Genomic DNA, 11,221 nt, shown 5'->3' with positions numbered 1-11,221 from the left:
GGTCAAGCACCCTTCGAGGTCAAATTATCAATTCAACTATCTGGAAGCCACAGCCTGACCTCGCCTTACCGGACTCTGGACCTGTAACCCAAAACCAACATAAGGACTCAGGTCGTATAATCCATGAATGAATCATTTGTCTATTGCTATGCTTATTTCTTTGGTAATTAGCAACTTATTATTTGTGATTAATTATGCATATTGTTAGAGGCAACCTATAGGAAATGTGACAATATCTTGTAGCAATAACCTTAGCATTTGTGTTTGTGTTTGCTTGCTGTGCATTATCATTAAAGAAGTAACTGAATTCCACAAACTCTCTGTCTCTTGGCATACTCTCTTCCCTCTCGAGGAGCTGATGATCTCACAGTCAAATCCAGTATATGATCCCTGAGTGGAGCAGGACCTGTCGCTTCTCTCCCCAAGGGGGATTCAAACCCCTTGCTCGTAATAGATAAGAGACCCTGCTCGCAACAGATTGCTAAGACAAAACAAAACAAAACAAAACAAAAAAAAAACGAAACAAAAAACTCACTAAACCATGGGCTGGGAAATGGCTCAGCAGTTAAGGATATGTGCTGCTCTTCCAGAGGACTCAGTTTCAATCTCCCATGTGAGTCATCTCAAAACTGACTAACTTCACTTTCAGGAGACCTGACACCTCTGGCCTCCTTTGATACCTACACTCATGTGTCTAAACCTTTGCAGAGGCACACACATACAAATAACTAAAAAGAATCACCAGAGCCAAGCAACAACAAAAACTCAAGGGAACTAAAATCTGCCTAAGACACCAGCTCTAGATGTATAGCATTCTAATTCTCCAGAATCATAGAATCCCAATCAGTAATTATTCTCCAGAATCTTCCCATCATTTAGGTATGGCTTCAATCCACTGACAGCTGCTATTGTTGGAAATTTTGTATAGCTCTAAAATTCCTGTTGAAACCCAATCTTCAGTGAATGTTAAGAAGCAGGGTCTTAATCAGGTGTGGAGATGCAAACCTTTTATTCTAATACTCCAGAGACAGGCAGGCAGATCTTTGTGAGTTTGTTCCTCACAGTGAGTTCAGGGACAGTCAGGGCTACACAGTGAGACCCTATCTCAAAACAACAACAACAACAACAACAACAACAAAAAGAAAACAAAACAACAAAAAAAGTGGGGACTGTGGGAGATGGCTAGGTCCTGAGGGTATGTCCATTGTAATGAGATTAAGGCCTCTAAGAGACCCATGCACCCTCTACCACGTGAAGTCATTGTTTATCTCCTCTGGAGGGTACAGTGGTGTCATTTTAAAAACAGAAATAAAGCCATGACCAGACACCAGACCTGTAGATAACTTGCTTAGTTTTTTTTTTTTTTTTTAGATTTACATATTTATTTTATGGATATGAGTACACATGTCACTCTCTTCAGATACACCAGAAGAGGGCATCGGATCCCATTACAGATGGTTGTGAGCCACTGTGTGGTTGCTGGGAATTGAACTAAGGACTTCTGGAAGAGCAGTCAGTGCTCTTAACTGCTGAGCCATCTCTCCAGCCCAACTTGCTTATTTTGTATGTGTGTATGTGTATTTGTGTGCATATGTATGTGAAGGCCAAAAGACAACCTTGGGTGTCATCCCTCAGGTACCATACATTTATTGTTTTCATTAATGTACTTAATTTTAAATTGTATGTATGTATGAGTGTTTTGCCTTCATGTATGTAAGTAAGTGCACAGTACCTGGTGCCCTAAGAGGCAGGAGAGGGCACAGGCTCACTTAGAATTTGGAGTTAGAGATAGTTGTAAGCTGCCATGTGGGTGCTGGGAATAGAACTCACATCCTTTGGAATAATAGTAAGTGCTTTAAACTGCCGAGCTACCATTTCAGTCTGCCCACTTCTTTTGGGACAAGGTCTGATGTATTCTAGACTGACCTTAAGCTACATAGATAAGGATGACTTGGAGATCCTGATTCTTCTAAATGTTGATACTATAGGTATGTACCATAAAGCCGAATTTATGTGATGTTGGGGATCAGACCAGGGCCTTGTGTGTGCTAAGCAAGTACTCCGTCAGCTGAGCTGCATTCCCAGCCCTGTTTCCATTAAGGAAAAAAAAAGATTTCCTTATATGTATAAATGTTTTGCCTCATGTATGTATGTGTACCACATGAATGCCTGGTGTCTGAGGAGGTCAGAAGAGGGCACGAGCTTCTCTAGACCTTGAGTTCTGGATAGTTGTAAACCCCTTGGGTGCTAGGAACAGAGCAACAAATGCTCTTAACCACTGAAACATCTCTCCAGCTCCCTGTATCCATTTTTAAAAAAATAATCCACTGCCATTCCTAAACTAGTCACACGATGCATTTAACAGCAAGACAATTAAACCCACTGCATGATACTGAGTTGATCTAATTCTTATTTGTATTTCTATTGCCCTCCATATAAACAGAAACCCGAATTCCCCCCTCCCTTCTTTTTTTCAAAAAAAGGATTTTGAAACAGGATCCCACTGGACTGCCAACAGCAATGTCTTCAGTTGCAAGATGGAAGGATTTCACAAAAGGAAAAGAGGTGATGCTGAGCGGAGGAAGCATCATATAAACAACTTTAGACAGGGTGTGGGGTGGGGTGTAGTGGGGTCGTGATTAAGCTTCTCGATTACACAGTAGTACACACCCACAACTTTAGTACTTTGGAGGCTGAGGCAGTAGGATCGTACGTACACTTGAAGCCAGCCTAGGCTACAAAGTGTGTCTGTGTGTGTGGTGGGAGTCGTGGTAAAAAACAAAACAAAAACTTTTAAAGGAAACATGTTTGAAAGAATCCTTTCCATCAGTTTAAAAAAAAATGCATTCTTGTGTTTTTGTAGTCCAGCCAATAGTTGATTTTTGAATGTGGGAAGGCACGACTGGGTCATAGTGGGCATAAGGTGAGGACAAGGACAGGGAGGACATAAGGTGAGGACAAGGACAGGGAGGAAGAAGGTCATTTTGTTTACAGGCAGTTTACTCTTATGCGGTTTTTTGTTTTTTTGTTTTGTTTTTGGTTTTTTGAGACAGGGTTTCTCTGTGTAGCCTTGGCTGTCCTGGAACTCACTCTGTAGACCAGGCTGGGCTCGAACTCAGAAATCCACCTGCGTCTGCCTCCCAAGTGCTGGGATTAAAGGCGTGCACCACCACCGCCCGGCTACTCTTATGTGTTAAAAGCTCACCAAATAGAAATCTTTTGCTGAGTTAGCTGTATGTGGTGGCTAATGGAGAAAAGTGATAAACATCAATGAATTGTCATGGATGACTTTAAATCTCTCTCTAGAGAGGTGTGTTGTAGCTCTCTACAATGGTTCAGCCCTGTGTCTGGCACCTAACAGGAATTCAGCGTGTATTTAACGATTGACTAGATCTAACAGGATGAAGAGGGAAGGCTCGTTACAAATCACTGAGAATCCACTGCAGGAACACAGAAACCAGAGGCCTCCATTCGCCTCTTTTCAGGTTTTCTGGTGGTCAGTGAGGCATGAAAGTTCTAAACCACGCTCTCGGTCTCTAGGGAGACCTAAGACCAGCCACTTCCGGATTAATCCCCACCCACAGAGAGCACTTCCGGTCTCCAGCCCTAGAAGCTGCGGGAAGGTAAGTTTGTGTCTCAAGCACATACATGGTCCTTGGAAGTCGTTCCTGGCCCGGATAGAGACAGATCCAGGCGACAGCAGCCCCTTAAATTTGCGACATCTTGCACTGCGCCGCAACATTTCCTTCGGGAATATTACAGGCACACCCTCGGTTACGTCACTTCCGGTCACCTGGCGGTTGGCCAATTCCGGACGTGATGTTAGTTCCACTTGGTTCCGGGAAGAGTCGAGGCTCGTCTTTGCATTTCCTCACTTAACCCTGGTGCACTGTAGCTGAGAAGGTGTAGTATCTTAAATAGAGTTGGGAATTTGGCAACTGAAAATGCAAGTCGTCCAATTGAATTGAGACCTACCACAACGTAATTTTTAGTTATAAATAATCCAAAATATAGTGGTCATAGTTATAATAAAAAAATTACTTATCCGAAATTCAAATTTCACCAAATGCCCTGTATTTTATCTGGCAATTTTGGCCTTGAACACTTTTTCCCCCCTGAATTCTAATAGGACCTTCTAGGCTTTTGCCCCTCTGTGAAATAGATACCAAGTTCACCTAGGGCTGAGTGTTATGTTTTAGATGCTAAGATGTGTTTAGTACCAAGCCTGGGGGAATCCCATACGTGAAAACTGAACATGTTTGCACGCGTCCCACGGCAGTGCCCTGTGTATTCCTTTTCACAAACGGTATTTTTTGGGAAAGGTGGCTGGGACTACAAGGCTAAATAGCTCAGGTCTAGAAGGTGCTAAGTTATTTAGGAGCGGGATAAACTTACCTGGAGTTTTCTCTGTCACATTATACAGAGAATCAGAAAGCCTGAGGTGTCAGGAAAATAAGAGCATCAGTCTTCCAGCACTGTGGAGAATCTTCCAACACTATGGAGAATTGGATGACTTCATGCATGCTAGGGACGGTCTTTCCCACAGAACTACACTTTCAAGTTCCCTGAGAGTTAGGCTTCATTGCACCTCACCTCTTATCTTGCAAAAGAGCTCAGTTTGAGAAGAGATATACTACACACTTTAAAAAAACTAGAATCCCAACCCCCAGACTCCTCCCTCTTCCATCCATGGTTATGGGTACAGTTGTCTTTTGACTTTTTTAAGGGCTTGGATAGCTCAGTGGTAGAGTACATTCTTGTCACATGGACAACCCCAGGTTCACTCATCAGTACCTTTCTGTCCCCAGTTTTAGATAACTTTTTACAAATGAGTCCTTTATTGTCCCTATATTTACCCTGTAGCTTCCTGACCTTTACCCCAAGACCTTTCTGTTTTTCACTCAGCCCAGTGGGGAAAATGACTGGGCATCGTTACTGGAACCTGGCCTTTGCCTGCCCTAGCACTGGGCTGTTTTTGCTGTGAGTGGTGTAACTCAGGACTTGTTTTGCTCTAATGGAGCCAGAAAGCGGTGTTCTGGCAAGGCTGCTCATGACCAGCTGTGTGGGTACAAGGGTGTCTTTTCTCGTCCTGTAGGTTGAGCCCCATAGCACATGTCCTTTTGTGTATAACGTGGGGACTTGCCGAAGATCTCATCTTGAGTCAGATTTTGTAGTTACTCTTGATTTGTGCCTGGACCACTTGCTGAACTAGCCTGAGTAGTGAGCTTCCTTAGGTTGTGTGCACTGATAAGTCTGCAGCCTTTCCACACCGACCCAGCATTGCTAGACTAGTCCTGTGAGCTAACAAAATAGAGCAGGCTAGAGGTCAGTGGACTTGGGTCAGTTGGCTAGACAACCAATAGCTTTTTTTTTTTTTTTTTTTTGGCAGTAGAAGAGGTAAAGTGGGAAGGCATAAATGCCAGAAAGGGGCACTGCTGTGGTGTGAGGGCTTTGGAAGTATGGGATGTGGAAAAAGAATGGTACAGGAGCTCGCTAGTAGGAACGGCTTCCTTTGTGAATGATTAACTCCCAGGCAAAGGAGGTGACCTAGGAGGAAGGTCCATTTAACAGGAACTTTGGACTTGGGGCAGAGTGTCCATAAGACTGGTGTGTAGCCTACAGAAGAAGAGGACGTGGCTGGGCATCAGGGCTTTCAGGACTGGTGTAAGATCAGGTTTGCTGCAGGCTTCATGAATTCTTCAGGTTTCATTTCAGGTTATGGAGTCTGTCAGTCCTGAGCCCTCAGAGGGGTGGCCATGATGGTGGGGTTCTGTCCATGGTCTCACTCCTTCTCCTTCCTCTCTAGGTAGCTATGGACACAAGTCTGTGCTGAGAGAAGCGGGGCATGGCTGCGGCCCTCCAGGTCTTGCCCCGTCTCCGAGCCCTGTCACATCCATTCCTCTGGGGGCCCCCAGTGGCCCGGATGACCAGTGGTATGGCCTTGGGAGAACAGGCACAGCAGCTGTTTGACAGTGCGGTGGGCGCTGTGCAGCCAGGTCCCATGCTGCAGAGGACACTGTCCTTGGATCCTAGTGGCAGACAGCTGAAGGTGCGGGACCGGACCTTTCAGCTACGGGAAAACCTCTACCTAGTGGGCTTTGGCAAGGCTGTACTGGGCATGGCAGCTGCAGCTGAGGAGCTACTGGGCCAGCATCTTGTGCAGGGTGTTATCAGCGTACCCAAGGGGATCCGAGCTGCTATGGAGCATGCTGGAAAGCAGTAAGAATCTATGGGGTCAGGGGATGCCCTCTACTGTCCTTTTGAAGAAAACTTCCCTTCCTCTTTGACCTCCTTATCTTCTGGGTCTGGCCTGGTACAGCTGAGAAGTCCGGTGGGAGGAGAAGAGCCCACCCCATCTCTTCTCCCTTGCTTGTTCCATCCTCAGAGAGATGCTGCTGAAGCCACACAGCCACATCCAGGTGTTTGAGGGTGCCGAGAACAACTTACCGGATCGGGATGCGCTACGGGCTGCACTGGCCATCCAGCAGCTGGCAGAGGGGCTCACTGCTGACGACCTGATGCTTGTGCTCATCTCAGGTGTGGCTTCCAGATCAGCTGGGAACAGCTGACGGGGATGCCCCAAGAACAGATGTTCACAGGGTGAAGTTGGGACCACAGGAGACAGTGAGGGACCTGGAGGGCACCTTGTGGGTGGTGTCAGGCCAGTCATCTATCTTCAGCTGTAAGTTCACCCTCCTGAATATTCTGTAATGGTGAAGGCACAGCCGGGTACCTACCACTGACATACATCAGAACCTTTGGAAAACATTGCTGTCTGCAGCAGTGTCACTCAGGAAGCTGGGTTTCCAGCCTCCACGGAACTCTCTCCTTGCTTATCTGCTGTTTTTTTTCTTGCTCTTTGTTAGTTTAAAATTTTTTAATATTTTTGTGGTATCGGGGATCGAGTTCAGGGCTTCACACAGACTAGGCAAGCTCTTTGCTAGTAAGCTCCTTCTGGGATCTGGTGTACCCTTAGTAGGGGACAGCTTCACCTGTGTCCACAAGGGGGCACTGTAAACCCACCTTCTTAGACCACTTCCCCTGTGGCCTGCCTGGTTCTCTGGGTCGGGCAGTCTCCTTTCCCTGACACTCTCACTGACTCTGCAGGTGGGGGCTCAGCCCTGCTGCCTGCTCCTATCCCACCTGTCACACTGGAGGAGAAACAGATGCTCACCAAGCTGCTGGCAGCCCGAGGAGCCACAATCCAGGAGCTGAACACTATCCGCAAGGCCCTGTCCCAGCTGAAGGGTGGAGGGCTGGCTCAGGCCGCCTATCCTGCTCAGGTACCCTAATCACTTCTTCAGTCAGCTATGGGTTCCCGACATGTGACAGGGAGATGAGAGCTTAGGCCAGCATTTGAGTTGGCAGGGGCCTAGCCCAGAAAGTCCTGGGAGGAAACCTAAAGAGGTTAAGGGGGAGGCAAATTGGTTAGGTGTTCTGCCACCCCACCTGAAAGTGGCAAGAAGTGGGTAGATGTGGGCAAGGAAGCATACCAGGTGCTGTATACCCAGGGCCAGTTTGTCCTTAAGGGCCCTGGAACATGGAGGAGGGAGACTGAACCTTATTTTGTGGCCTTTGTCTAGGTGGTAAGCCTCATCTTATCAGATGTGATCGGGGACCCTTTGGAGGTGATTGCCAGTGGCCCTACTGTGGCCAGTGCCCACAGTGTGCAAGATTGCCTGCATATTCTTAATCACTATGGTCTTCGTGCTGTTCTGCCACGCTCTGTGAAGACTGTGCTCTCTCGAGCTGACTCTGACCCCCATGGACCACATACCTGTGGTCATGTTCTCAATGTGATCATCGGCTCTAATTCTCTGGCACTGGCTGAGGCTCAGAGGCAAGCTGAGGTACTGGGCTACCATGCCATGGTGTTGAGCGCAGCCGTGCAGGGTGATGTAAAAAGCGTGGCTCAGTTCTATGGACTGCTAGCCCAGGTGGCTGCAGCCCACCTCACTTCATCCTTGGCTGAGCGTCCCTCGGAGAAGGAGGCAAAACTCCATCAGCTGGCAGCTGAGCTCCAGCTCCCGGACCTGCAGCTGGAGGAGGCTCTGGAAGCTGTGGCAAAGGCTAAAGGTCCAGTCTGCCTCCTGGCTGGTGGTGAGCCCACGGTGCAGCTGCAGGGATCTGGCAAGGGCGGTCGGAACCAAGAACTGGCCCTGCGTGTGGGAGTAGAGTTGGGAAGGCAGCCACTGGGGCCTATTGATGTGCTATTTTTGAGCGGAGGCACTGATGGGCAGGACGGGCCTACAGAGGTGGCCGGGGCCTGGGTCATGTCTGATCTTGTCAGCCAGGCTTCCGTGGAAAGCCTGGACATAGCCACCTTCCTCTCCAACAATGACTCGTACACGTTCTTTTGCCACTTCCGCGGTGGAACACATTTGCTGCACACAGGGTTGACAGGGACCAATGTTATGGATGTCCACCTCCTGATTTTTCATCCTCAGTGATGGCATAGCTCACAGTTTCAATGGCAGAGTGATCTTAGGAAGATCAAAGACTGATTCCCAGGCCCCATTGTGCCTTAGGACTCCCTCCTCTGCTGCTCCACTCGCCTCCCTCAGATCTACTCCATGTTTGTTCTCCCAACTAGATTAGAAGATGGGGGCTACTTTCCACCCCTAGTTTCTGTCATGTCGGCAGATAACTCTGAGGCCCAGAAGGAGCTTCTTGGCCAGTTCACAGTTCTCATTTTCTCCCTGGAAGCCTTTCTGCCCAGGTCCTCAGCCTGTTTCTTCCATGGAGCAATGCTTGGGAGACTGAAAATAAAAAGCATGTTGTGGGGGGGGGTCTCGGCTTATCTTCCCTCAGTGCCTCTTTCTGTAGCACAGATCTTTGTGGGGCTGCTGGGCAGGGGCACATGATGTGGTCCCAGCAATGATGCCAGTACCTCGCCTAGTTTCTAACGCCCTCTTTGGCTGGGTGCGCACTCAGTGCACACTCAGGGTCTGCTGATGGGAATCTGTGACAGTTGAGTCTGGTTCCTAGTGGCCTCCGTGTGGGTGAACAGGACAGGCTTATAGTTGCTTACTTAACCATGACTGCCTGTGGCAACCTGGTCATGGTTTTTCCTCTCCTGCTATAGCCTGACTGGATGGAAAGTATCTACTTGCCACCAAGGTTCTTCCTTCTGTATTTGGACCACTCTTAGCTTTCCCCCTTACCCTCTGGTTATCAAGGGCTTTCTTCAGGCTGTGGGGCATTGAACTTGTTCTCCCATGTCCCCTTTTCCCAGGCTAAACATGTTCCATTGCTGCTCCTCTGGGTACCCAGTTGGGGCCCTGGTGCCAGCATTTCAGTGTGTGTCTCAAGCACTAGAATGGTAAGTCAGAGCAGTGAAGGAGCTCAGCAGTCCCTCACTCCATCCTATCATAGCTGGCACAGGGGAGTTACTTGGCTTGGCCTGCAGCCACTGGCCTGGTTCGCCTTGAGCCCTCTCGGTTTCACATCAGCGCCCCCTGTTGGCTATCCTCACCGTGCGCCACGGCTCCAATCCCTATATGAGCGAGCAATAGAATCACATAGGAATAAAAAGCCATAGAGAACAGTGAGGCCTGGGGCAGCCCCTGTGGCCCTTCTTCCATCGTGAGGGTGCGAGGGGCTCTAGGTCAGAGCTGATGTGTCCTAGGAAGGGCCTTCCTTCCCTTGTCCATTGGACAGTCTAGCTAGGGCTTGCAAGCCTGGCTCCTGTGTGTTCCTCGGGCTGAAAAGGAGGCAAGCAAGGTAAGCTGGCTCTGAGGACCAGATAGGTTTTGGGAAGTGGAGTGGTTTGTACCGTTTTCTTTCCTTCTGTTCTTGTGTAGAGGGTTAGAGTCTCTGGGAATCTTGTCTTTACACTGGTGTTCTAGTATCCTCCAGGAGTGGCTCTGTCCCTGTGTCTTTAACTTTGGGAATGTATTCCCATTGGAAATTGAGTTTCAGGCAAGAGCTTTGAGAGAACTTTTCAGCCACACCCTCGGTGTCTCTTTGTGGTGAACATGTGAACAGTGGACACTGGTGTCAGAATGCATCTGTAGTGTATCCATGGGTGCTTTTCAGAGTAGGGTTGCTCGTGGGGACTGCTGCCACATTGCCTGCTGAGGGCTTTGCATATAGTAGAGTCTTGCTGGAGGCTCCCCTTGTCTGCCTTGGTCCCTTTCCTGTACCTATGCTTTCAGAGTCTGGGGGCCAGGGTCTGAATTGGGCCCCATTAGAACAGACAGTTTGTGGGCTTAACCTGCTGTATTTGCTCATCTATATATTGGTCAGTCTAGATAATAAAATATGCAAATTCATCACAGTTATAGATCAATAGGACTTTTTTTTTCTCCATCAATATCAATTATGTAGCCAGGCCTGGTGCACAGGCTTATAATCCCAGGTATGTGAGAGGCTGGAGGACTGAGAGTTCATGGCTAGCCTGAGCTACAGAGTGAATTCAAAGCCAGCCTAGGCAATTAGGAGAGATCCCATTTCAAAAAGCTTTAAAAAGGGCTGGGCATAGGCTGGAGAGATGGCTTAGCAGTTAAGAGCACTGACTGCTCTTCCAGAGGTCCCGAGTTCAATTCCCAGCAACCACATGGTGGCTCAAAACCATCTGTAATGGGATCCAGTGCCCTCTTCTGGTGTGTCTGAAGATAGTGACAGTGTACTCATATAAATACAATATATAAATAAATGAAAACAAGGGAGGGCTGGGCAGTGGTGGCACATGCCTTTAATCCCAGCACTTGGGGGGCAGAGGCAGGCAGATTTCTGAGTTTGAGGCCAGCCTGGTCTACAGAGTGAGTTCCAGGACAGCCAGGGCCATACAGAGAAACCCTGTCTCAAAAAAACAAAAAAGCTGGGTGGTGGTGGTGCACACCTTTAATCCCAGCACTTGGGAGGCAGAGGCAGGCGGATTTCTGAGTTTGAGAGTTTGAGGCTAGCCTGGTCTACAGAGGATATCCTGGTCTACCAGGATATCCAGTGCTACACAGAGAAACCCTGTCTCAACAGCAACGACAACAACAACACAGCATCAACAACAAGAGGCTGGGAATGTAGTCAATGATACTTACTGTTCTAGCATGTGTGAAGCCCTGGGTTTAGTTCCCAGCACTGAAAAAGAAAATAAACGAATGAATGGCTCTCTGCACATGTGTCTTCCTAATTATGCGTTATTAAAGACACTGCCCTCCTTTGGCTCTTAGCCGTTTCTCCCGACTCATGGTTTTGCTGCCCAAATCCTTACTTCATCTTC

The 11,221-nt window shown here is 48.1% G+C and overlaps 1 protein-coding gene across 3 annotated transcripts; it reads left to right on the top strand.

The window, feature by feature from the left end:
- Positions 1-5,580: 5,580 nt before the first annotated feature.
- Glyctk (glycerate kinase) lies at positions 5,581-10,279 on the top strand. 3 transcript variants are annotated; one of them, XM_028756730.1, is made up of 5 exons: positions 5,581-5,674; positions 5,807-6,219; positions 6,386-6,537; positions 7,108-7,283; positions 7,584-10,279. In XM_028756730.1, the coding sequence occupies exons 2-5, from the start codon at positions 5,846-5,848 to the stop codon at positions 8,448-8,450; spliced, it is 1,569 nt and encodes a 522-aa protein (XP_028612563.1). In that variant the 5' UTR covers positions 5,581-5,674; positions 5,807-5,845; the 3' UTR covers positions 8,451-10,279. The 3 variants fall into 3 exon arrangements, with proteins under 3 accessions (XP_028612563.1, XP_028612564.1, XP_028612565.1); XM_028756731.1 differs by having other exon boundaries at positions 5,584-5,664; XM_028756732.1 differs by having other exon boundaries at positions 5,625-5,715.
- Positions 10,280-11,221: the final 942 nt, after the last annotated feature.

This window comes from Grammomys surdaster, unplaced genomic scaffold, assembly GCF_004785775.1.
Source record: "Grammomys surdaster isolate TR1022 unplaced genomic scaffold, NIH_TR_1.0 126131, whole genome shotgun sequence".
Taxonomy (NCBI): domain Eukaryota; kingdom Metazoa; phylum Chordata; class Mammalia; order Rodentia; family Muridae; genus Grammomys; species Grammomys surdaster.
The sequence above is the reverse complement of the archived record's forward strand: the minus strand, read 5'-3'. Positions and strand labels throughout refer to the sequence as shown.